This window comes from Budorcas taxicolor, chromosome 14 (genome assembly GCF_023091745.1).
Source record: "Budorcas taxicolor isolate Tak-1 chromosome 14, Takin1.1, whole genome shotgun sequence".
Taxonomy (NCBI): domain Eukaryota; kingdom Metazoa; phylum Chordata; class Mammalia; order Artiodactyla; family Bovidae; genus Budorcas; species Budorcas taxicolor.
This window is the reverse complement of record NC_068923.1, coordinates 78,748,762-78,775,600: the sequence shown is the minus strand read 5'-3', so window position 1 is coordinate 78,775,600 and position 26,839 is coordinate 78,748,762. Positions and strand designations below refer to the sequence as shown.

General features: G+C 38.3%; 1 protein-coding gene across 1 annotated transcript in view; it reads right to left on the bottom strand.

The window, feature by feature from the left end:
• STK3 (serine/threonine kinase 3) overlaps positions 1-26,839 on the bottom strand; it is a 310,910-nt gene that overhangs the window by 60,273 nt on the left and 223,798 nt on the right. Inside the window, exons 9-10 of the mRNA XM_052651953.1 lie at positions 21,777-21,969; positions 11,096-11,271 (exon numbers count right to left, since the gene is read on the bottom strand). Coding sequence (XP_052507913.1) covers positions 11,096-11,271; positions 21,777-21,969 — 369 coding nt within the window. The remainder of the gene's footprint in view (positions 1-11,095; positions 11,272-21,776; positions 21,970-26,839) is intronic.

Below are 26,839 nucleotides of genomic sequence, written 5' to 3'. Positions count from 1 at the left end.
CACTAAAAAACCAATTTGATAAGGGTTACTCTCCTGATAAGAACTCTGCACTAGTTATCCACTGCCCACAGAATTAAGGCTGAATACCTGCTTGGTAGTTAAGACCTTCACAACCTAGGTCACTCCCAAATCATTCCCAATATTACTCTGTTTTGCAGGCACTGTCTCCTTTAGGACCTGTTCTCACATTCAGCTGAAGTGTGCAGAAAAGCCTTTTTCTGTGTTTCTTGCTAAGCCAACTTGCTTTGTACCTGCACCTTTGTCTGCACCACGTGTGAAATCTACTTTATTCCAACGGTCATCATCAGTTTTGCCTCCATCTACAGTTTGGGTTCAGTGCCATCATTTACCCATCTTCTATTTTTCTTGATTTCAGGCTCAAGCTACAGCCTGTTCACTAAAGGCTTAACAACAGTGTAGTTGTCAAGGGCAATTAATTGTACAGGGCAAACTCTGCAGTCATATCTCCCAGGTTCAAATTTTAGCTCTGCCACCCAGAGGCTATGTGACTTCGACTATGAACTTATTAGCTCTCTATGTCTTAGTTTCCTCAGTTTTTCTTTTTCCTTTTTTAAAGCGGAGGGGGGAGAAATTACAATAGTACCTTCTGCAAAAGGATCACTTTCAAGAAAATGCTTTGAAATGTACTCAGCACACAATAAATTCTCAATGTTTATTAGCTATTATTTCTGCTAATAATTAACATCCAGAAGCAAAAGGACAGGGAAAATCCTGAGCAGTAAAATTACACAGGTAGACAAAACTGAACTTACCACTTTAAACTGAAAAGAACTGATGAGTCAGAAAAATAATCTCAGATGCTGACATGTTAAACTTTATGCAGCATCCTATCCCGAGTTCCAGCAAAATGTGGAATGGGCTCAGAACGGATGGAAGCCTCAGACTTCCAGCGTGGAGTCAAGAGAAAGAAAGGTATAAATGAGTACAGACAAGGAAGAAATTCTTATAAGTGAGAGCAACTGATGTAAAAAATAAAAAGAAACTCAAAGATTGACTAAGTTATGGAAAATGCTTAAAAAATGACAAAAGAGGTGAATTTTTAGCATATCTAAAGAGCTGCTGTTAACTGACTACTACATTGGTCAGGGTTGGATAATTTACTAATTTCATCTATTTCAAGAATATTTTTCAGTAAGACTATACCTATAATTCTAAAGTAAAGGAAAAATGGAAAGGCAGAATTTGTTTCCAGCCTTAGCTGTAATTCACTGATTTCTGTGAATCAAAGGGGAACTTAACCATCTGGTGTCTATTGGGCCTTATATGCCAAGTGATACTCAGTGTTCACAGTCAGGGTAAGAATAATTGAATATTTAAAATCAAAGTCAGGCAATTTTCAGGAGTTTTGTACCATCACTGAAGTTCTAAGGAGTTAAAGTCAGTAAATTTCTTTTCATCAAAGATTATTGATGAAAATGACTGTTTCAGAACTTTCTTCCATAGCAATAATAATCCATACCTAACTACTCATTTCATTTGACTAGTTAGTAAAAGTGTGTGGCTGATTATCAGCTTTTTGCACATCTAAATATTTTTAGCCATGACTATTAGCTTAATTTGCATTCTCATATTAAGGGAGAGAAAAAAACTAAATTGAAGGATTAACTGAGATTTTTATAAGACACTAAGAAGAAACAGCTTTAATTATGAGTATACTGCATATCAAATTTAATATGCACCATTACTCAATTCATGAAGGGGAAAAAAAAGCTCCTTTGTTAAAAGCCATTAAAATGTGTCTTAAAAATAAATCAATATAATTAAGTATCTCTATATCAAAATTCTTTTATCTGCTACTATATGTTAGTTTGATATCCTCTTTTGCTTATCTCTGTATGATCTGTCTATATTTCTGGAAAGATGGTTCTATTATTGATGGACAAAATTATAAAGTAAAACTAGTCTGGTTCTGAATCAAGACAACTAGGTTTTGACTTTTAAAAAGTTGTAATTTACTGGAATGTCTTCTAATCCAAAGGATCCAGCCTAATGAAAGCTTTCTACATTTAACAAATGAGAGGTAGAATGGAAAAAGTTTCCAACCTAAAATTACGACGAGAGAGAAAGGTACATTAGTTTAACCAGGCCAACAAATCTAATGGACCCAAAATGAACTACGTACCTGTAACTGTGAAAGATACAGATCAGGAAGTATGATGGAATCAGTTACGGGAAGGGCTCTGACACTAAATCGGAATCAAGCATGAATGTACACACACAGTTTCAGACTTGAAGACATTTCATTTAGGATGGTTAAACTAAAAAAAGGACTCTTCTATTGTCAACACAGCCTGATAACTAGTGAGGTTCAGTCAATCCTAACAACTTGTTTGAAGTCTCATGGCTCATTTAAGAAGTAAATACTGAGAGACATGGGTCTTAAATTAGAAGGCAATAAGTTTTATTGTCCATTCTATAATCCTAAATTCCACTGTTGGTTCTTAACATGTTTTTTTCACATAATCACCCAGCAGTCTCCACTGCTTATTGACTAAACATTCAAAATGAGGTTATGAACAAAAAGTGCACTTAGCCAAAATAACTTCCTAAGACATCAACATTAGCCACAACATGCTTAAGAGTATTAACATCGTTGTTTTAAAATGTAAAGTAGCCAATTTTTCAACACACTCTTCTAGATAAACGACAGTTTTAAAAGAATAAATTACCATGAGCAAAGTTTAGGCTTTTTACAACCCTTTGGGAAACCATTTTTCTTTTTGCCACGTGCTTTAAACATCGTAATAAATTCCAACATGGTGACAAGAACCCACACACTGCACCTGCGCTTTCTATCTTAATTAATCCACGAAGTACAGGCCTGCTCACTTTAATTTGTAAAGGAAATGATGATATAGTGAGTTTTAACCTAAGGCATTAATTACCTAAGCAAGCAGAATTAGCTTAATGTTTCAGTAGATCTTGCCTAGACACAAGCACCAAAACAAATCTGAAATTTTGGAAGCCTTTAACAGCCTATTTAGGAATAGAAAGCAAAATGCTCACTCTACCTTAGGTGTCCAAATGGATTAAATTATACTGAGGGAAAAAACAGTGCAAGGGTTTAGAGATGCTAAAGTTTTTGTGGTCTTTACCACAGAATTAATTAAATTCAGTTTAGCTGCCTGGTGACCATTAATATTTTTTTCCCTACTTGTCTATGAATGCTTATCTTTGAAGAAGGGCCCCCACTCTTTCAAAACAAAGGTTACGACTGTCTTAATGCTGCAGTAGACTGATGGCCAAAATCTTATAAAAAGTCAACACGGACCTAGACAATCACACGCTGCAACTGTGCACCCAGCAAACCATCTGTTGGATGCAACTGCCAGCCCAGATTTCGTGAGCTGGCGAAGGACTGCAACAGTCAAGAATTTTGCAAGTGTTTCAAAGTGCAGGGTTCTCATTAATTTTAATTTCCTGTTGGCGCTGGAAGGGAAGAGTGAGCAGCGAAAGCACCGTGTGCCACAAACGCTCCAGTTCAGGCTGCACGTACACCTGTGATCATAAATGCTTCTCCAGGGCTGGCCACTCAAGAGCTTGAGATTCTGTGTTTATTTCTTCTTTACCCAAGAAGAAATAAATCTGAAGGATCTACAGTTATCTTCTCATATGGGGGTAATACTCTTGCAAACATCTGGAAATACTTGACAGGAATCATTTAATTAATGCAAAACTAATCGATGACAATATGCTTAAAGACTTCCCTCGGCGGAAGTGCTTTCCTTGGTGCACACAACTAGGGTCTGAGGAGAACAGGCAGTTCTTTGACTCAGGAGTGCACCACGAGGGAAGTTGTGAGCCAGCATCTCTTTAAAGAGCAAAGGCGCTCTTGGGTATTTAAGTAGCAAAAGCAGATGGTAGCATACTGCGATGCTGCTGAAAACTGGCAGAGGCTGTTGGCTGAAGTTTTTACCTCCAGGCTCTCTAAAGGGCCTGGGTGGCTGAGGGCTTTCCAAAGGCCTGGCATCACTACAAGCATTTGCATGGGCTCCTGGACCCCACCACTATCTCCACTTCATCACCCTCCACCGCTGCTGGCTGCTCTGGTGGGCAGAAAAGATCCTAAGAGGGGAAGATGCCTAAAATGCCCCTGTGGCTCTAGAAGCAGGCTGGGTACTTCCTCCTGGTTTACCGCTTTCTGTAGTTGGCAGCACTGAGGTTTCTTGGGTTTTGTGTTTCCCCCCCGCCCCCCCCCATCACTAATGATTTGCCAATCCAGAGTCGGAGGAAGAACTGTAAAAAACTCAGCAAAGCTCAGGGCACATTTATACTTGAAGGAGAGGACTTTATCTGCCTTCTGCCACCATTATGGAGACTGTTTCTCCAGTGTTGCCATGGCAGATTTTTGTGTCCCTTAGCTCAAAAGAGCAACACAAACTGAATACTAAAGAAAATTTTTAAAAGTTACCTTACAATTAACAGTACCTTCAGTTTGAGTCAAAAGCAAAACAAAAAATAAATAAATAACTGATTTATCTAATTCCTCTTATACTAGCAATTACTGTCAATCCAATTCCTTTTTTAAAATTTGGAACCAATATGGTGGATTAACAGATGGCTTTTAAAGTTTTTGTTCTTATTCCAAAATCTTTACATTACACAAAGAATATCTATTTAAGTATGAAAGACAGTGTAATTTTTGCAAAACATGATCTTCATACATGCTCTCCAATTAACACTAAACAATCTGGATGCTAAATCTGTTTGGAAATAATTCTAACAAAAACTGAAACATTAGATGAGTGCTGTAATAAACAGATTTGCCTTTTACATTTGTGTTAGAAATTTTCATAGCCACACCCTAAATAGAACTTTATTTAGTAGAGTTAAAATAATTGGTTCAGTTAGCCTCAATACATTTTATCTTATCTTTATGCTACCTTCAAGATGGTAAAATCACAAATTATTTCTCTTATCATCTCCTTATATCCAGGAACATAACAGGAAACAACCGACAGAAAATCTAAAAGACAAATGCTAAAGAAAATACACAAATTAAGCTGCATGCAGACTTCAAGATAAAGAATGCCTCCTACTCTGCACATCTGTCTGGCAGGTGTCTTTCCGAGTTAAGTTTTGCCCTTTTGGAATCTGCTCTGAATACTACAAAAGACAGACAGAAGTATTTGCTTTCGTTTTTCTTTTTTGAAAACTCTTTTTCTTAAGGCACAAGGAAAAGCCCTCCATGTCCTGTAAATGCAGTCAAAATGACTTTTGATAGTTTCAAGCAACTTGTATTTCATAGACACAGGAATCATATAAAATCTAATTCTTTTAGAAGGTGTCCTTGAGATCCATCATAAAGAGGGGAGATAAGCACAGAAACCTGCACACACTTTATACTTTGATGAGTCACATTTTTAACATTCTATATCTAATATACAACGGAATAAATAAGACCAGATTTCCCTTATCAACACCAGCTGGGGTCTTAAATGGAAACTGGTCTTTGCTTTTAGTCCATTTTCTTGTTTTGTAAGCAAAATATTTTATTACATTCTTTACACTTTGTCCCACCTTTGCTTCTTCTTGTCCTACTCTATTTTAGCCTCTTACACACTCTTCCTTTTTTTCAACACACTCACTGCTTCTCTTAGCAATTCTTTATTCATCTTCTGGCAATGATTTCTTTCTTCATCTCTTAGTTATTCCCATTTGCATTCCCTCAGTAGCTACTGCAAACATTTTTCACTTTCCTCCAAGTGATGAGAGGGTTGAGCAGTTCAGAGGTGCGGTAAACGCTGGAGAAGGAAGAACGCCTGCTCTGGTCATTCTGTCCCCCTCCCCTCTCCCTTCTTACAGCTACATGCCCTGTGTAAGTCAGAAAAGAAATAATCCTGAAAAAATTAAATCCAGTCATATGATCTCATGGAGAATCTTCCCAGCTCTGAATTTATTTTCCTTCTCTGTCTCTCTCTTTAAGTTTCACTTTCCATTATTTAGCTCCTCATCTTAACCAATATAGTCTCTTTAGTAAGTCAGCTATTTCTGCTGATTAAGCTTTCTAGTGTCTCCTACGTCTCTCCCTGTTTTTGCTGCTTCTTTTCCATTTTATTACTGTATTATTTAAAGTCTATTTCACACACTTGATTCCCCCACCTCTAGTCTTTTTCTGTCAATCAGTTCTGCATGCTACCATCAAGACCAGTATTCTTAAAACTCTTTTCATCGTGCCATTCTCCAACCTAAAATACTTCAGTTGGTTTTCCACTTTCTAGGAAATAAAACTTCAGACTTTGCAATCTTACATTTAAGGCTTCCACCATTTGACCCGAACCTAGCTTTCCATTTTATCTCCTGTATTATTCCAAATGCACTTGAAGGTCTCCACATCATCGTCACCCAATATATCTTGTCATTTCCTACCTCTAAGCTTTTTATTACATGCATCATCCTTCGTACTGCCAGCCTTCCCTTCTCCAACCTTTACTGAGTCCTCCTCTTAGTAAAACCACATGATATCTGAATTATTGCTCTGGATTACAATTTAACACTTTACTAACTTATATTTTGTCTTAACAAATGTATACACACACACACACACACACACACACACACATATTTAAACTCATAGCACCTAGCACAATCCAAACCAGAAAACAGGACATTTGTTAAGCTAATGTTTTCTATCAAATTTTGGAATTTCCAGATAGAAGGATTGCAAAATCTATGACGGGCGGAAAATGTTATCAGAAGTTGGCCACTGGAAAAACTGATGCTCTGACTCAAAACTAGAATGAGCTTAAAAGGGACAGTAGAAGGCCACATGTCAAAAGCTGTGTGTGAATATTCTAAAAGTGGGGTATGAGATGGCCCTTGCCCAAACCACTAATGGCCTCTGATTTCCTAAATTCATCACTCTAAATTCTGCTGAATTTTTCATTATGACAACTTTCATAGATTACTCACAAAAATGACTGCAATAATTCTCATTCACTTCACAGGACCCTCTGCAGTGCAACTTGGCTATTCTCCTCATCACAAGGTAAAATCCATTTCCACATCCTTTGAATCTGGACTGGCCTTGTGACATATAGCGACCAAGTATAACCACTTTAAAGTGTAGAGTTCAGTGGCATTAAGTATATTTACACTATTGCACTACCAGCACGACACTCCATTCCTAGGACTTTTCTCATCTTCCAAAACTGAAGTTCTGCACTCAAAAAATAATAACTCTCTACTTCCCCTTTCCCCTGTACCTGGCAACCACCATTTTATTTTGTTTCTATGAATTAGATAGACTAGATACCACATGTAAGTGGAATCACACAGAATCCTTTTATGTGATTGGCTATCTCACTTAGCTTATTATCTTCACGGTTCATTGATCCATGTTATGGTTTGTGTAAAAATTTCCTTCCTTTTCAGGCTGAAGCATATTTCATTGTATGTATATATCACATTTTGTTTATCTGTTCATCTATCAATGGACACTGGGTTGCTTCCATCTTTTGGCAACTGTGAATAACACTGCTATGAATGTGGATATACAGATACCTATTCAGGTCTTTGCTTTTATTCATTTCTTTTGGGTATATACCCAGAAATGGAATTGCTGGATCACATGGTAATTTATGTTCAATTTTTTTGAGGAATGCCATACTGTTATCCATAGCTGTACCAATCTACATTCCCACGTGCAGTGCACAAGGAAGGGTTCCTTCTAAATTCTCCTCATCCTCACCAACACTTATTTTCTGTCTGTGTGTGTGTGTTTATATAATTAATGGGTGTGAAATAGTATCTCATGGTTTGGACCTGTGTTTCCTTAATGATTAAGGAAATCATTATTTGATGATAACAAACAAATCTTTTCACTTGTTTGCTGGCCATTTGTATACCTTCTTTGGAGAAATATTTATTGGAGTACTTTGACCATTTGTAAATTGGGTTGCTTAGTTTTTTGTTGTTGAGTTATAGTCATTTAGTTGTACGCTGCTGCCCACCAGGCTCCTCTGTTCCTGGGATTCTCCAGGCAAGAACACTGGAGTGGGTTGCCATTTCCTTCTCCAATGCGTGAAAGTGAAAAGTGAAAGTGAAGTCGCTCAGTCCTATCCGATTCTTCGCAACCCCATGAACTGTAGCCTACCAGGCTCCTCCGCCCATGGGATTTTCCAGGCAAGAGTACTGGAGTAGGGTGCCATTGCCTTCTCCCATTTAGTTGTATCCTGGGTGCTAACCCCTTATCAGATATATGACTTACATGCTTTCTCCCATTCTGTGGGCTGATGTTTGTCTGCTGATAGTGTACTTTGATGCACAAAAGTTTTAGTTCAGTTTATCTATTTTTTTGTTGTTGTTGCCTCTGCTTTTGGTGTCATATCTAAGAAACGACTGCCAAATCCAAAGTCATACAGCTTTCCCCCTGCTTTTCCTATGAGTTTTACAGATACAGTTCTTATACTTATTTAGATCCTTGACTCATTTTGAGTTAATTATTGTATATTGTGTAAGGTAAAGGGCCAAATTCATTCTTTTGCTGTGGCTACTCAGTTTTTCCAGCATTACTTCTTGACAAGGCTATCCTTTCCTCATTGAATGGTCTTAGTACCCTTGTGGAAAACTCATTTGACTGTATATGTGATGGTTTATTTCTGGGCTTTCTATTCATTCCATCAGTCTACATGTCTGTCTGTTTTGATTCCTGTAGCTTTGTAACAGATCTGAAATGAGGATGAGAATTCCAACTTTGTTTCTCTTTTTCAAGGTTGTTCAGACTATTCAAGTCCCTTGAAATTCCATATGAATTTTACATGGATTTTTCTACTGCTGTAAAAAAAACGACATTGGGATTTTAATAGAGATTATATTGAATTTGTAGTTTGCTTTGGACAATGCTGACATCTTAACCAAATTAAGTCTTCCAATCCATGAATATGAGATGTCATTCCATGTACTGGTGTCTTCTTTAGTTTCTTTCAGCAATACACTGTAGTTTTCAGTGTACAGGTCTTTCATCTCCTTGGTTAAGGTTATTTCTAAGTACTCATTTTTTTTATGATACTGAATTCTAAACGTAGGGCTCAAAAGACCTTGCAACTTCTTCTATCACCTTCTTGGAACACTGCTACCACAACATAAAACTTCCAGGCTTGCATGATAGGGTGATATAGCCTAGACAACTCTTAGCACAATGGCCAGACATGAGTGATTCTGGAGATCATTTAGCTCCAGTCAAGCTGCTAGATGATTACAGCCACGTGACAGACTCCAGGTGAGACTAGTAGAAGAACCACTCAGCTGAACCTGGGCAAACTGCTTACCCACAAAATTGTAAGCAAATAAAATAGTTATTTTAAGCTACTAAATTTTGGGGGTGGCAGCAAAGACTAACCAAAACAGAACTAAATCATTTTATTTGCTATTTCTCAACTATGATTATTTATTCATTACTTTGTGCTCATTTCAAACTGTTTTCCAGAGGCTGTTAAGATTTATTCTGACTGAGTTAAGACAGAGTTCTTTGATGCCAAGTACTCTACATTATTCATTGTGTTCATGAATGATTTAAAGCTTGAGTGGCAAAATTCAAAATAATTTATACATATTTTCAAAGGAGATAGCATAAAATTAAATTGTATTAGAAGTGTAGAAATACAGATTTCTAATTTATAACCTCAAAATTGAAAAAACAGTAAGGAGATACTATAATTAGTGTATTTCAGACTAACCTGTGCTATTGCTAATAGTTGCTAGCAATCAGTGCTAAATTTACTGAGAGATTTTGAAACTTTATTATCTGATTATTAAAAAACTTAAATAATCACAATATTTAGGAGAAAAGTATTTAACATTAAAAATATCTATAATCCCAAAGCATTTAGAGGCTTGGTGTCTAAGCAAAATGACTTGATAATACTTAAAAATTTTTAAGATACACATATATCTAAAATTTTATGTTTTATAACAAAAATGTATTTATTAACAAATATAGCTATAGTTATTTTAAGTGAAAATCTTACAGAGAAATAGGCAAAAATAAATGCTGTTTATGTGTGTGCGTGCTCAGTTGTGTCTGACTCTTTGTAACCCCAGGGACACCCACAAGGCTCCTCTGTTCATGGGATTCTCCAGGCAAGAATACTGGAGTGGTCTGCCATTTCCTTCTCCAAAATGGAAATGCAAATATAAAATTACAAATATGTAATACATACTGAAACAAAAATTTACTTAATAAAAATCTCTACCCAATTAAAGAACTCACTTGAAAAATTTATTCTCTCACATTGTAGAAAGAGTTATTTTAGAATTCTTTATCTAGTATTATATGTGTTCTTTAAAAGAAATAATAAGGAGAAAGAAAAAATAAGGAGAAAATGTAACAAGAGGCAATAGACAAGTTTTTTATGTGGCTCAGATGGTAAAAGAATCTGCCTGCAATACAGGAGACCTGGGTTTGATCCCTGAGTTGGGAAGATCCCCTGGAGAAGGCAATAGCTACTCATTCCAGTATCCTGGCCTGGAGAATTCCATGGACAGTGGAGCCTGGCAGGCTACAGTCTACGGGGTAGAAAAGAGACGGACATGACTGAATGACTTTCACTACTCACTTAGATTTCTAACTAGACATAGAACAGGACTATTTTTTCTGACAAAACAAGTGGAATCAACACTTAAGTAAGAAACTATTTAAGTTAACTTTCAAAGCTGAGGCAAATTCCTCAATGTCTATGTCATAAATACATTTGCATCATTTGTTTAGGAAATTTAATTTACTGTCAGAAATATCTCATATTTGCATCATTTAAAACATCTTCTGAAATAGTTATCAGTTTTGTTCTAGAGTCCTAAGTGTTTCTTTAAATTTGGGCTATAATTTATTTAACCATGAGCAGTTACTTACACTTCTCTGAAACTACATTTCAACAAACAGACTACAATTTCACCACTCTTCTACCCATATATGGTAACACACTGAGTATTAAAATATAATCCATAATTTTAATCATACACAAGTGCATACACACACACACACACACACACACACACACACACACACACAACCTATTTCTTTCTAGGATGACAAAACAAAGAGAAAAGAAATATGGAAGAAGTAAAATGTACTTACAAAGTCAAAGTCTCCATCTTGAGGAACTTTCCAGTTATCAGGAAAAACATTTTTGGACATAGGGAAGGGTTCATGCATATTCTGATTACAGTTTTCATGACTCTTATTCTTGAAGTCCTGTTTATCAAAGTAATCCATGAAAGATGGCCTTTGTACTTGTGCTGAAGTTGCATTTCCTTAGGTAAATGAAGAACACAAGGAGGCATAAGTTCTTACATTTACTAAGAGAACTATAAGCTTTATTAAAATATGATTTTTTATTACTGTAATACATTTTCACTAGTCAGATTTAAGGACAGCATAGTTAATGAAGAAAATATAGTAAGTAAAATAAGAATGAAATAACAAAAATATCTAAGGCAAATAGATTGCCTTCACCCAATGATAAGGCAGAGATCTGTAATATCCTTAGATTGTAGAATCATCTCAGAATTTCGGCAGAATCTTTATCATAATTTTATTGAAAATCATTTCAAATACATTTGAAATCTGTCAAAGAAAGGAAACATTTTATACCTCAGCCTTTGTCCATAAAACCTTCAAGCCGACATTGTTGTCCCTGTGGACCAGCATCAGCTGTGAGGAGTTGTGGCTGCTAAGACTCGCCCAGCTTCCTCCTGAGCCTCTTTGGCTACTTCCTCAGTCTCTCTAGCTGACTCTACCTCCTCCTGCAACTCCCATGGTTTCACCTGTCATATTTTCACCTGTGCCCCCTAATGCTATTTCTCCAGCCCAGACCTTGCTCCTAGGTTCTCTAACTTTCCAACGGCTCAATTCCTGGACCTGCGGTGAATTAGAGTTACCCTGAATTTACCAGTTCTAAAGCTAGATCCAAGATCTTTTCCTTCAAGCCTGAGGCTTCTCCAGATGTTCTTTGTCTGCCAAAGTTAACATTCTTTACTTAATCCCCAAAGTGATCAAGTTGAGAATGAACCCAGACTCTCTTTTCCCATCAAACCAAACTGATCATCAGATTTTTAATGCTACTGCTCTATCTGCCACCGCTACTGTCTTAGCTAAGCTTCTAGTCTGTTCTTGCCGAGGCCACTGTAGCACATCCTCCAAACTGGTGTCCGTGCCTTACCTCAGTTTTTATTTTAGTCACACGGACGATGTAGTGACCTTTCTAAACACAAATCAAATCATGTTTTTCTTCTGTTTAGGATCTTTCAGTGACTCCTCATTTCCTATGCTGAATGATTAAAGTAGAGAATAAACATAGAATAACTAGACTTTCCCAGTGATTTTCAAACTTGATTCCTTAAAGCCCCAGTGTCCCCCAAAAAGATACTAAGTATCCATCTATCTGTATGGCTGAGTTCCCTTCACTGCTCACCTGAAACTATCACAACATTGTTAATCTGCTATATACCTCAGTACAAAAATTAAAAAGTTCAAAAAAACCGTAAGTGACCACCACAAAGACACTTCCCTATGCAGTTCTCCACATAATAAGTTACCTGTCATCTTAAAACTTTTTTGTGACAGGACGTACACTTCTCCACAAGGAAGCCTGTTGGGCTATTCTAAGTTACAGAAAGTCTTTTTTAAACTGTGAACTTGAAGTATGTCTTTTTACAATTTAAACTCCTGTTTCAAATGAATTTCTCTTTCATACACCAGTCCTTCAGATATCTGAAGACAGATAATGGCTCCATTTTGGCTATCTTTTTCGGGTGAAACATCGACAGCTCCTTTCATATGACATGTTTTTGAGACACATCACCATCTAGTTTACTGGCCTATGGAGACATTCCAGTCTCTAAATGATCCTCTAAAATCGGACATAACACTGCTAACAGTAACACGGACAATCCAGAGTGTATTTGTAATAGCACTAATGTAGCTTAAAACTATAGTTAGTATTATGAAAACTAGATAACACTATTGGCTCAGGATGAGCTATGAGGCAATTTTGTAAACATTTCTGCAATCAGCCAAAGTAAAAGTCCCATAAGAAATGAGTGGTGGCAAAAGGAAGGAAAGAGGCAGAACAATACTTGGGGCTGACAGAAGAAAACAAGGACATTGCTGAGAAATTTTATTCCAGGAATCTCCTTTTGCATTCACAACAGTCCTGAGCCTCCTTCTAACTTGATCCTAATCAGAAGCTCCTTTCCCAGTTATAGGAGCCACCACAAACACCCTAGGGTCTCACAGTGAACAAATCATAACCTAACATCCAGAGGCTCTCCCTTTCGGAAGATGACAGGGGTCTCTCCTGTGGGGAGGAGAGGCCATGTAACTCAGTTTTGACCAGTGACACATAAGAAGAAGGATCCTAGGAAAACTCTGTTTTCTTGATACATGCATCGCCCCTCTGTTTCTTCTTGCTCTTCTCTGCCTGGAGTACAGACTTAGCAGCTGAAGATCTGACAGTTATTCTGCAAGCAGGAAGATGAGAGTACTACCCTAAAGATGAAAGAATCTACCCTAAAGAAAGACTCTCTAATGATGTCATGAAATCACTCTACCAATGTAGGACACTCTGCTTCTGGATTTTTTGTTAAATGAGAAAAGAAATTCATCCCACTCTATTTAACCCATTGTTATTTGGTTCTTCTGGTACCTATTACCAAATTTGGTCCCTAATTATTACATTTCTGTTCCCAAGCAGAGGATATAGGAAGATATAGGAGCAGCAACCTTCGATTTTAACTGCAACTACATAACACCTCAATTTGAAACTTGGAATTCACTACTACTTAGTGGTTCGATTATCACTACATTTCAGGCTGATCTCAAAATCTATGGTAAAATGACTGTCAAGAGTCCACACTCAAAATTTTCAAAAATAACCCATTTCTACATTAGAAATAAACATTTTCACAGAAAGTTAACAGAAGTCCAAAAATCAACTGAAATAAAAGGAGGTAGTCTGTTTCATCGGAGAAAGCAATGGCACCCCACTCCAGTACTCTTGCCTAGAAAATCCCAGAGACAGAGGAGCCTGGTGGGCTGCAGTCTATGGGATCGCTAAGAGTCGGACGCGACTGAGCGACTTCACTTTCACTTTTCACTTTTATGCATTGGAGAAGGAAATGGCAACCCACTCCAGTGTTCTTGCCTGGAGAATCCCAGGGACAGGGGAGCCTGGTGGGCTGCCGTCTATGGGGACACACAGGGTCGGACACGACTGAAGCAACTTAACAGTAGTCTGTTTCGTTAGATTTTTCTGTTTGGATGATGTCAAAACAAGGTATCATTTACCAAGACATCCCTCTAAACAATTTTTTCAAATGTATGTGCTTATAGTTTTAACTACTTTCCATCATTTAGTTTAAAACCTACTATCAACGTCTAGAGTATACACTTTTTACATACGCAGAAAATTTTAAAAACAATTTTTAATTTATAAGGAGGAAAACAGGTTAGGTATATTTTAAAAGTTGGGCTTCCTAGGTGGCACAGTGGTAAAGAATCTGCCTGCCAATGCAGGAGATGCAGGTTCCTGGGTCTGGAAAGATCCCTTGGAGAAGGGAATGGCAACCCACTCCAGTATTCTTGCCTGGAGAATCCCATGGACAGAGGAGCTAACGACTGAGCACGCCCACACATGTTTTAAAAGTTAATGGGATGGAGCAGCTGTAATTGGCCAGTCATACTTAACTACACCATATGAAACATGTGTCTACAGAGCGCAGTTGAGTCTCCAAGGAGGCTCGTGTTCACAGACAAAGAGGATGATGCTTCTGACTTACAATTTGTTTTTAAAAAAAGAAATAGGAGGCCCTCCAACAGGAGAGTGAAGCAGGAAATCTCAAGACAGTAACCACTGTCATATGTGATTGTGGTTGCTATGGTGAATACTTTTTTTAAACACACAGAAAATAATCATATAAAATTGACATCAATTTCTCCAGTTATGGTTGAATTCTGACCCTATCTTATAAAAATATATTTTTTATTTTAATAATAAATTTAATGGTCAAAATTACTTCATCCTTCAATTTTGGTCCCAATTTCTTCAACTAGTTGCTATTGAACTAAAATCCCATTAGCAATAAGGAATAAAATAATCACCACTATATTCTTTTGTGTATGTGAAATTTTAAAGAAAAAAATTATTTCCTCTCCTTCAAACATTCCCTAAAACACACACAAGGAAAGTAAATTGTATGGTACATCATACCTTTTACAAAATATGCCAGTCTACTCATAATTATTCACTAGCTATTCTAATTTACACATGACTTCTAAAGAGATGAAAAACTGTCATGAAAATTTAAATATACAATAGAATTTTTAGAATAATCTAACAAATATAATCTATTTAATTTTTAATTTCTTAACATGAGTATGACAAAGACAGTCAAATGTAGAAATGAAATCATCATCACTTTAGCATAATATCTGGAGTAGGAAATGGTAACCCACTCCAGTATTACTGCCTGGGAAATCCCATGGATAGAGAAGCCTGGCAGGCTACAGTCCACGGAGTTGCAAAGAGTTGGACATGACTGAGTGACTAACACTTCACTTCACTTAGCATAATATATTTCATTATCAAATGGTTTTTGAATATTATCTAATTTTTTCTAAAAATATTTAAGATGTGGGTGTTCCACCTGATTAATGATCCAGAAAATCTGTCCTTTAATTTGTTGCCAAGAGTACAGTGAATAGGGTTTATATAGAAGGGGCTTTTCAGGTGGCACTAATAGAAAAGAACCCGCTTAGCAGTGCAGGAGATGTTACGAGACGCAGGTTTGATCTCTGCGTTGGCAAGATCCCCTGGAGTAGGGCACAGCAACCCACTTTTTTGCCTGAAGAATCTCCCCATGGACAGGGGAGCCTGGCGGACTATAGTCCATGGGGTCAAAAGAGTCAGACATGACTGAGGCGAGTCAGTGTGTGTATGTGTGTATACATACGTGTGTGTGTGTATGTGCATGTGTAAACCAGGATGTTAGTCCAGAAGCTACTAACATTAGCTTTTTCTTAACATCAGACTCTGCTATGAAACAAAGGAGGACACAGTCAACATGGAGATGATCTAGAGGCTATTCAGAAAAAGATTAAAAGCTTAGTAAATAATACCTGCACAAAGGTTAAAAGAAAAGTGAAAGAAAGTGAAATCACTCAGTCGTGTCCGACTCTTTGCAACCCCATGGACTGTAGCCTACCAGGCTCCTCTGTCCATGGGATTTTCCAGGCAATAGTCCTGGAGTGGATTGCCATTTCCTTCTCCAGGGGATTTTCCCAACCCAGGGACTGAACCCGGGTCTACCGCATTATAGATAGACGCTTTACCATCTGAGCCACCAGGGAATGAAATGTACAGCCAGAAAAAGTCTGAGGATACAATTTAATAAGTATCCAAGTATACATGAAGGGGTCTGGCACAGAAAATGGTGACCAGCTGTTTTCCATCTCCAATGAGGGCAAAATAAAAGGAAATAGACAAATCGAAGCCCGGGATTTTAGTTAAATGGAAGGAATGATTTCCTGTGTGAGTAGTGAGCACTGCAATAACCACTGTTAAATTCTTAGTTAAACTAAGAATTTTTCTTTCACCGTGTTTAAGAGTGAAATCACTCAGTCATGTCCAACTCTTTGCGACCCCATGAGCTGTAGCACGCCAGGCTCCTCTGTCCATGGGGATTCTCCAGATAAGAATACTGGATCAGGTTGCCATTCCCTCCTCCAGGGGATCTTCCCAACTGAGGAATCGAACTCAGGTCTCCAGCACTGCAGGCAAATTCTCCACTGTCTAAGCTACCAGGGAAGCCTAACAGTTGGCTAAAACTAAGCAACGACTGCCATTGCCTCTGGTGAGCCTTCTTATTGTACAGGCGGGAAAGCTAAACACATTTCCTGTAACACCCTGCACCTAGGGTCCTGGGTAAGTGTACTCTCTCACAACTGGGAAAGGCAGAGAACAGGGGCCTGCTATTGCAGCCATTTCCTTCCAGCAGCACAGCTATGTAGACATGGGATTTTTTTTACAGCAGTATTCCAGCTCCAGTCATCAGCCTCACAGGTGCTAAAAAGGTGGCTGCAGCCTCAGTGGTAGCTTTCTAATCCCTGAATAGCAACAGGGGTTTGATCTCAATCTGTATTAGTGAATTCAGCAGTGCCAAAGCCAGCCTCTGAATTCACTAGCTTCCTGACTGTAGTAATAGTAGTAGTTCCATAACAGTCACTTTTGTGGGGGTGGGAGTCATTCTTGGAGGCCCAGCCTACACAGCCCTCTCTTTCAACCTCTCTGCTGATTTTGTTAATATCCAAAACTCTGACTTAAATCTTTTTGTGTTTAAAATGCGTAGTTTCTGTCCTCCAAAAAACACTGACTGATGCAAGCCTATATGTGTATAACTGCTCAGCCCTCATAATAAAAGCATCAGCTTGGTCATACTACATGCTGTCTACAAGGGTATCATCAAAACTACTGTAAAATACGTTCCTCAAATGATAAAACACGATATCCAAATCTAGCAGTTTCTCTGATCTAGAGGTTTACCAATGTTGTCAAAAAAGGAAATAAAATTACTCTGATATGATTTGTTCCCACTAACCTACGCTGACTTGTAACAATTCAGGTCTCCTTTCCTAAAGGACTCACGAATATTCTAGACAGCCTGCCCACGGGGATGTCAGGTTCACTGGCCCACAGCAATACTGTGATCTGGGGGTCACACCTGGGTCTGTATATTGGGTCTACCACTCATCTGCTATGAAATCTTGGACAAGTCACTTCATGTTCCCAAGTCTCAGTTTCTTTAGTGACAAATGATAGTGACAACGTTATTTGCAAAGTCCTTGTGAGAAGTTAATGAGATAATGTATGTAAAGTTCCAAGGACAACGTTCAGCCCACACTAGACCTGCAGTTAATGATAGCTGTGAAAGTGAAGTTGCTCAGTCGTGTCCAACTCTTTGCCACTTCATGGACTATATGTAGCCCGTCAGGCTCCTCCGTCTATGGGATTTTCCAGGCAAGAGTACTGGAGTGGGTTGCCAGCTATAGCCTGAGAAATTTACCTTCTACTCTCTTTTCTGAAAATAAAAAATGAATAAAATAAAATAAAAAGTAACTTCATCTTGCTTACATGGCATTTCCCTCATTTTCTTAAAAAAAAGACATCAAACTTCACTAACAGTGGAATACAATTCTCTCACCTGCAAGTTATCTCAACACATTACTGATCATACTCCTAGTCAGGAGGTATCGAATCAGTTGAGTGTTCCCTGATCGTTACATCACCTTGCCATTTGATTTCTTATATGCCAATCCAGCCCCAGTTCTGAGAGGCCAGAAAGTTCCACTGTAGGAACACGGCAGATCTGAACAAGCTAAAAGGCCCCCACTCTTTCTTTGCTGCAAGAGTTTTGCTCTTCTAGAGTTACCCACAAAGAAATAACCTCTACTAGTTTATCAATTTAATGACAATGGATTCCTGACCTGACCCTAATCTATTTCCTCTGGATAAAAAAAAATCCTAAATGTTGATTTCCTTAATGACAACCAACCTGCTTACACTTACTGTCAACCTCATAATTCCAACTGGCATAGACTAGTCTGGATAAAAGATAATATGTAATGCAGTAGAAATCTATTGGCAAATATTGGCTGATGCCAGATTCTGAAAGACCTGGGTTACCGAGCTGAAGCAGCGACATCCAGTGAGTAAGGAGAAGCCCAGGGAAGTGGGAATGGGAAGAGGCGGCGGCGGCGGCGGCGGGGGGGAGTCAGGGTGGGGACGGTAAGAGTAACACTGGAACTTGCTGGAAGCAAGCACCAGAGTTCTCTGGATGCGCTCTCCACGTCTATGCCCATTAAAAAAAAAAATTTAAATATTTTCTGTCATTTTCTCCATTTCCCTCAAAAGATCTTTTAACAACTTTGCTTCCTAGAGTTAAGTCATCACACTTCTAAGAAGTAAGGAAAACAGGCCTATAATTTCTAGCTTCATGGATATAGGTATAAAAAAGTATGCAGACATAATTTAAACTGTTAAGAATATTAAATTGGGCAACTCTTTTGAAGCTCCAATGGTAAAGGTGTTGGAAACCAGAATTTTCAGCATATAACATTGTAGATATTTAAGAAAACTGAAAACTATAAAATGCTTTCATATTTTAGGGAATATATAGATATATAATCTTTTTAGGGAACAAAAATGCTGAAGACATATTACCATGTGGGGCTTTCTTTAACTTTTAACATAACCTAAGAGCTCACACCGACTAATCTAAGACATTTTAAAAAAGATTAACATCATGAGGAAAGACAAAACTAAAACTAATTATGTAGTTTCACGGAAAGTAAGTTCTGCCTCAGTAACTTCTTTACATTCTATACTATTGCTATATTACAGTATGACAAAACCAGGGGTTACACTAACATCACTTGGTTCAATTTTTGGGTACATGGAAATCTCATATTATAGAATGATGTCTAAATTGTGCAACTTAAAATACAAGGAAACTTGGCTCATGAGATTTAAAACTTGCTCAAGCATATAAAGCAACTACATAAACCGCTATCTGCTCCATTTAAAAATGAGCTTTCAATAAAACTTCTGTGACCAAAAAAAATCATGCTTAGGATATAAAATTATGACATAATCTGAATGTTTACTGTGGTTGTCAAAGCTAAAAGTCATTATACAAAACGTGGAAATCAGTTATTTTAAAGCATGAGGTCTGATAAATCATTATAACATATCTCTTCCTTGAAACAGAGTAATCTAACGTGAACTCAATTCCATATATACTCATTTTTTAACTACTGTTTAAATGATGATGTTCAACTATATGGACTGCATGGGAAAAGTTGTTTATGTAGCGTCATAAGGAACTCGGTAGCTCTCTGAAGATAGAAGGAAGCACTCGATGATCTTACTGGTCTGTTAAGAATCAGAAAACCTGACTTAGAAGAATTTTATCAGCTGTGGAAAACCGATGGTACCTGCTGATGGGAAGCGTGCTGTAAATGACCTTATCTGTCTTTTCAATCTACCGGGCATATGACTTGCACCCTAACATAAGCTGGTTTTGGAGGCCACAAGACCATCCAGAGTAGTCTGTTAGCATGTTAAGCATTCAGAAGCCCTATTCTAGTAATATGCTCAGCTAGGAATGCAAGTGTTAGACTGCTTTCCAGGGCAAAGGCTCAGGAAACCCATCAGCATGGAAGATTAAAAAAAAAAGAAAAAATCACACCTCTTTCCACCCAGGATTAACTATCAATATCTGGCAAAGTGTTTTCATCCTGTGCTTTACAACCCTCCCTTTCAAAGTATACAACCATAACGGGTATGTTTACTAAGGAATGTGAAGAAAGCAACGGCAGTGAGACAAATGACTCGAAGCTATGAGCTTACCAAGCAGCCTCCTCATGGGGTGTGTGTGTTGGAGGGGATGGGGCGGGAGGGGAGCAGCAAAAAGAAACAAAAATGTTGGAGAGGAAATTCCTACCTATATTCATTTTACACCATCAGCAAATCACTTGACTATAACTTTATAGGCTCCACAGTGCAAGAAGTCATATACTGCTGCTTTTGTGCCCTTCAGAAGAAGTCCTATGTAGTGAAAAACAGCCTGTGCTTAGACTCTGACACTGACCACATATGACTAGAGTAGTGAGGGAAGAAAAAGGTCAGTAGGCATCAAGAGGTAATTAATCTGCTTTTGTCTGTAACTGAGAAATCACAATGTCCTACATTGTTAATTGCAATCTTAAAGGGCCACGTTTATACAAAAAGAAATGCTAGCCTGTGAAAGTATCTCTGTCTTCATCACTCTGTAAGCAAAGGAGATCAGAAAGAATGCTTTAACCGTCCTTTCAGCCCTGCAGCGCCCCTGGCACTGTGCCTCTTCCGTGACGAGCAGTAGTAAGTATGCAGCAAGCTGAATGTTCTGCATGAGTATCTCTGTCCCTTGATTCATCTTTCTAGTGTTTCTTCTTTTCCCACCTTAGCCCTTATGTCTTCCCTCAGCAGCTTCACTGATAATTTGGACAACATGAAATAATATTATATTGTATTATTTGGGACGGAATTTTAGGTTTACTTTTTTAATCGGAAAAGCAAATGTGAGGAATTTTTTTTATCTCTATCGTTCTATCTCAAAAATACTTTACAAATTAAATTTTGGATTAGTATCCTTCAATAGAAAAAGTTCCATAAACCCTCAGTTAAAGAGGAGCGGCTTTCTGCTGTACTAAAAGAAATTCTGAAAACTTACTTGTGCCATACTTCTTTCACTGTTTTTTCCCCCCCAAACTTTAAGCGTTTCATTTTGTATTGAGGGTATAGCAAATTAATAATGTTGTGGTAGTTTCAGGTGAACAGTGAAGGGACTCAGCCATACATTTACATGGATCTGTTCTCCTCCAAACACCCCTCTCACGCAGGCTGCCACATAACACTGGGCAGAGTTCCCTGTGCTATACAGCAGGTCCTTGCTGGTTATCCATTTTGAGTGTAGCAGTGTGTACATGGCCTTCCCAAACTCCCTAGCTATCCCTTCTCCTCTGGCAACCATAAGTTCATCTGCTAAGTCTGTGAGTCGCTCTCTATTCTGTAGGTTCATGTCTTTCTAGACTATCAAACAAAGTCAAGAAACAAAATTTTCCATAACTGGCTGTAACAAGTAACACAGAACTATCCTGGTTTCTATAGAAGCATACTCTCAAAACAGAAGATTAATATTCAATGGGGGAAAAAGCCACATACTTTTCATAGTTCCATCTTCTTCTTCCTCATCCTCGCTGTTTATGACCATGGTCCCCAAGTCAGACTCTAACATAGTGCTGCTGTGTTCGATCATGGTCTGGGCCCCTTCACTCATTGTGCTTGTGGCCCGCATGGTTCCCACGCTTTCCGAGCTCGTCTTCACCATGGTGTGGGAGTCCAGCTCATCCTCATCCTGCAGGCAGAACACAGCAATAAAGGCAGGCTTTTCTAACACAGATGGATATTTTAGAAATGAGCATTATCATATTTTTAATAATAAAAAAATTCTATTACTACTAATTTTCATGTAAGGACATACATACAATGTTATCCTAAGCACCAACTATCCAAAATAACCTAAAGAATTCAAAGTAAAGCTTTAGGTAATTAAAACTCAAGCAATAGAAATTGTTTGATGAAACTGAAGGTGGCCAGTTGTTCTTAAAGAATCACTGCAGATGGTGACTACAGCCATGAAATTAAAAAACGCTTACTCCTTAGAAGGAAAGTTATGACCAACCTAGACAGCATATTCTAAAGCAGAGACGTTACTTTGCCAACAAAGGTCCGTCTAGTCAAGGCTATGGTTTTTCCAGTAGTCATGTATAGATGTGAGAGTTGGACTGTGAAGAAAGCTGAGCGCCAAAGAATTGATGCTTTTGAACTGTGGTGTTGGAGAAAAATCTTGAGAGTCCCTTGGACTGCAAGGAGATCCAACCAGTCCATTCTGAAGGAGATCAGCCCTGGGTGTTCTTTGGGATGCTAAAGCTGAACCTCCAGTACTTTGGCCACCTCATGTGAAGAGTTGACTCACTGGAAAAGACTCTGACGCTGGGAGGGATTGGGGGCAGGAGGAAAAGGGGACGACAGAGGGTGAGATGGCTGGATGGCATCATGGACTGGATGGATGTGAGTCTGAGTGAACTCCGGGAGATGGTAATGGACAGGGAGGCCTGGCGTGCTGCAATTCATGGGGTCGCAAAGAGTCAGACACGACTGAGCGACTGAACTGAACTGAACAGTGTCATTCAATCATCAACACCCTATTCCAAAAATGTTTCATTATCTCAAACAGAAATTCTGTACCCATTAAAAACTAACTCCTCATTCCTCCCTTCTCCTAATCCTGTTCTACTTTCTGGTAGAAAGTATGGAATCTCTGTTCTATTTTGTGTCACAATGAATTCACCTATTCTAGGCACCTCATATAGGTAGAATCATGTCTTCTGTGTCTGGCTTATTTCATTTAGCAAAATGTTTTCAAAGTTCATCCAAATTGTCCCAGATGTCAGAATTTCATTTAAGACTGAATGGTATTCCACCGTGTGCGTGCAAATACGCACACCCAACCACCATCACCACCACCACCACCACCACCACCACCTTCTGTTTATCCATTCACTTGTTAATGGACATTAAGGTGTTTACACCTTTTGGTTATTATGAATAATGCTCTGAACACTGGTATATAAACATCTATAGATACATGGTCCTTGACTTCAAATGGTTCAACTTAGGATTTTTCAATGCTACAACAGTACAAAAGAGAAATACATTCAGTAGAAACAGTACTTTGAATTTTGACCTTTTCTCAGCCTTAGCAACATTTGGTAGGAGCTACTCTCATGAAGCTCTGTGACAGCAGCAGACAGCCACGGGATCGGGGATGTAAAGAACCCATACATTTACAACCATTCTGTACCTATAAAACCATTCTGTGTTTCACAGAATGCTATGGTTCAGCACAGCATTCAACAAATTGCATGGGATTCCATACTTTATTATAAAATAGGCTTTGTGTTAGATGATTTTGCCAAATTGCAGGCTAATCTAAGTGCTCTGAGCACATTTAAGGTAGGCTAGACTAAGCTAGGCGTTTTGGTAGGTTAGGTATATTAAATGCATTTTTGACTTTATCATAGTTTCAACTAGTGAGTTACTTAAGACGTAACCTCATCAAACATTAAGGGGGATCTGTATTTGAGTCTCTGCTCTCAATTCTTGTGAGAGCACTTGGAAGTGCAAATTATATGCTTTCCGCATTGGCTGCACTATTTTATACGCCAAGAGTGTACAGGGTTGCAACTTCTCCACATTCTCATCAACACTTGTCCCCCACCCCCACCCCCGCCTTTTGCTAACAGACATCCTAATGGATATGTGGTATCTCATTGTGGTTTGATTTACATTTTCCGAAAAACTAGTGATGTTTAGCATCTTTTCATGTGCTTATTGGCCATCTGTATATCTTCTTTGAAGAAATCTCTATTCAAGTCCTTTGCTCATTTAGTGATACAGGCTGTTTTTGTTGTCGAGCCAAATAAGTTCTATTTAGGTTCTGGATATTAATCCCTTATCAGATATATGATTTGCAATTATTAAATGGCAACCCACTCCAGTATTCTTGCCTGCAGAATCCCACGGATGGAGGAGCCTGGTGGGCTACAGTCCACAGGGTCACAAAGAGTCAAACACGACTGAGCGACTTAACTTTCAACTTAACTTTTCTTCATTCTACAGGCTTTCTTTTTATTCTTTTGATAGTTTCTATGACACACAAAAGCTTTCATTTTGATGAAGTCCAATTTATCTTTTTCTTTTGTCACTTATATTTTTGTTGTCATATCCCAGCCATTGGCTTTTAAATGAAATTCACAGAAGAATCAAGTCAGTGACATAAGTATCACCCAAAAAATGTTCTTTAGAACGTTCACCAAAAGATAAACTGGAATAGGGCCACAAAACTAAACTAACAAATTCTGTTTGAGAAACCAAGCAATGTGCCATTTGGAAAAACTCGATCATGCACTGAGATTCATTTATATCTACTTCACGTTAAGTAGAAACAAACAAACAAAACCTAAGTTCTGACAGAAAGCTAAAATGCAAATATTGGAGAACAGGAACATCCACGTTGTTCTCAGCGGTTTGATACCCCTCCTCTTCCTAAACCGACAGTATAAACTCAGCATTATCTCTCAAGCCCTTTGCTTGTCTTTCATGAGCTTCTCTTCCTTTAGAAGACTTCTTCATTCTTATGCCTTCAACTATCTTATGTGTTGAGGACTCCCAAATTCTGAAAATCTTCCTGACTTTATAGCTTAATTATGTTTGAAACTCAACAATCTCAAATGAGATCATTTCATCCATCTCCATGGCCCTTCTAGTCTGCCTCCAGCCCCAAAAACAACCACTGCAAAGCACAGGTGTCTTCCTTAGCTATCTGAGAGTAAAATTTCAATGTCTTCGTGGGTTTACTCTTTTTCATTCCCTATATAGCAACAGTCAACAAGCTCTTCTTCAAAAAAATTTTCTCGGTTCTGTCTCTTTTCCATTCCCACTACTCCTGAGCATATTCCTCAACTCATGCCTGGGTAACTGAAGGAAGAGCACTCCGACCTTCTAGAATCAGAGAGATGTTAGTTCAAATCCTAGTTCAAATCACTTACTAGACTTAAGACCTTTGCTTGGTGATTTGGTCACTAAGATGTGTCCGACTCTTGTGACCCCATGGACTGCAGCCAACAAGGCTCCTCTGTCCATGGGATTTCCCAAGCAAGAATACTGGGGTGAACTGCCATTTCCTTCTCTGGAGGATCTTCCCGACTCAGGGATCAAACGTGGGTCTCCCGTATCACAGGTGGATTCTTTGCCCACTGAACCACCAGGGAAGCCCTCTTAAGACCTTTTAATAAAGCTATTTAAACTCTCTGAAGTTGGGTTTCTTTCATTAGTGTTATGATGATTAAATGAGAAAAGGTATGCCAAGTGCTTCCATGCTACTAGGAATAAGGTAGTTTCACCTTCTTTAAAGTATACATACTACACCAATCTTTCTACTTGTATTATATTCTTCTGCTAAAGAATCTATAATGGCTCCCAGTTCTTACCTGCACTGAAAGCTAAACAAAGCTGCGTAGATTTTAATGTCCTTGTTATCTTGTTTTATATAGTCAACCTATTTTCCCATTGTTCATGTATCACGCAATAGAGTCAGCTGACCTCAATGAGTCTCTAGCAGCCATAAACCATATCATGCTATGCTCTTTAAGGCTTCATCTTTGTTCATGTCTTCTTCACTACCCAGGATGGTCTTTCCTCGCTAATTCATTTTCATTAAATCCTATTACCTTCATGGCTAATTCAGTCTTTATTAATTATTCCCTTTTTCAAACTTTGAGAATTTATAACCTGCCTTACAGGTTGCACTTCTGCATTTAAATTTATGATCTTATACTGTAACTGTTCCATAAAATCTTCTATAAATATAATACCTATGGACAAGAAAGCCTTATAATAACTATCTCTAAATCTACTGAAGTACTCCATTCAGTACCCCATGAAGTATAAGTATTCATTGTATATTTACTTTTTCACAGGACTGTAAAATCACGAAGTTGAATAATTCAATCCCTTATTTCATACATATAAAAAACAAGGCCCATAGAAAGTAAGGGACTTCCCCAAGGTCACACACCTATTTAAAAGTAGAACTGGGACTAAGAAACTAGTTCCTTCATTTCTTAATCCATTATTCCCCCAAGTACATGTACATTATTTACATTTTAAAATTTTGATCTACTTGAATGTTTAAGGTAGAGGTGCAAGCTTACACTTTTCACAGCTTACGTCACCAGATCTTATGCTGAAAGGGTCCCATACAAATCACTTGTTCCATCCTAGTCAAAGCCACTGTCGTCTCTCAGATTATTACAACAACCTCCTAGCAGTTTTCACTTTTTGCCCTCTTTGTTCCCATTAGTCTCCCACGTAACAGGCAGATTGATCCTTTCAAAACACAAATCACATCATGTTACTCTCTGACTCACCAACCCCGCATTTGGCCTCCCATCACAGTTACCAAAAAGCCCAAAACCTTTATCATGGCCAAATGTGATCTGGCCCAGTAACATCTGCCAGTCCCATCTCCTATCACATTCCTTCCCACTCACCAAGTTCCAGCCAGCCTGGCCTCCTGTGCTGTTTCTTGAGCATTCAAAGCATGTTCCTCTTCAGCCTTTTAAACTGGCTGATCTCTTAACCTGGAATGCTCTTCTTTAAGG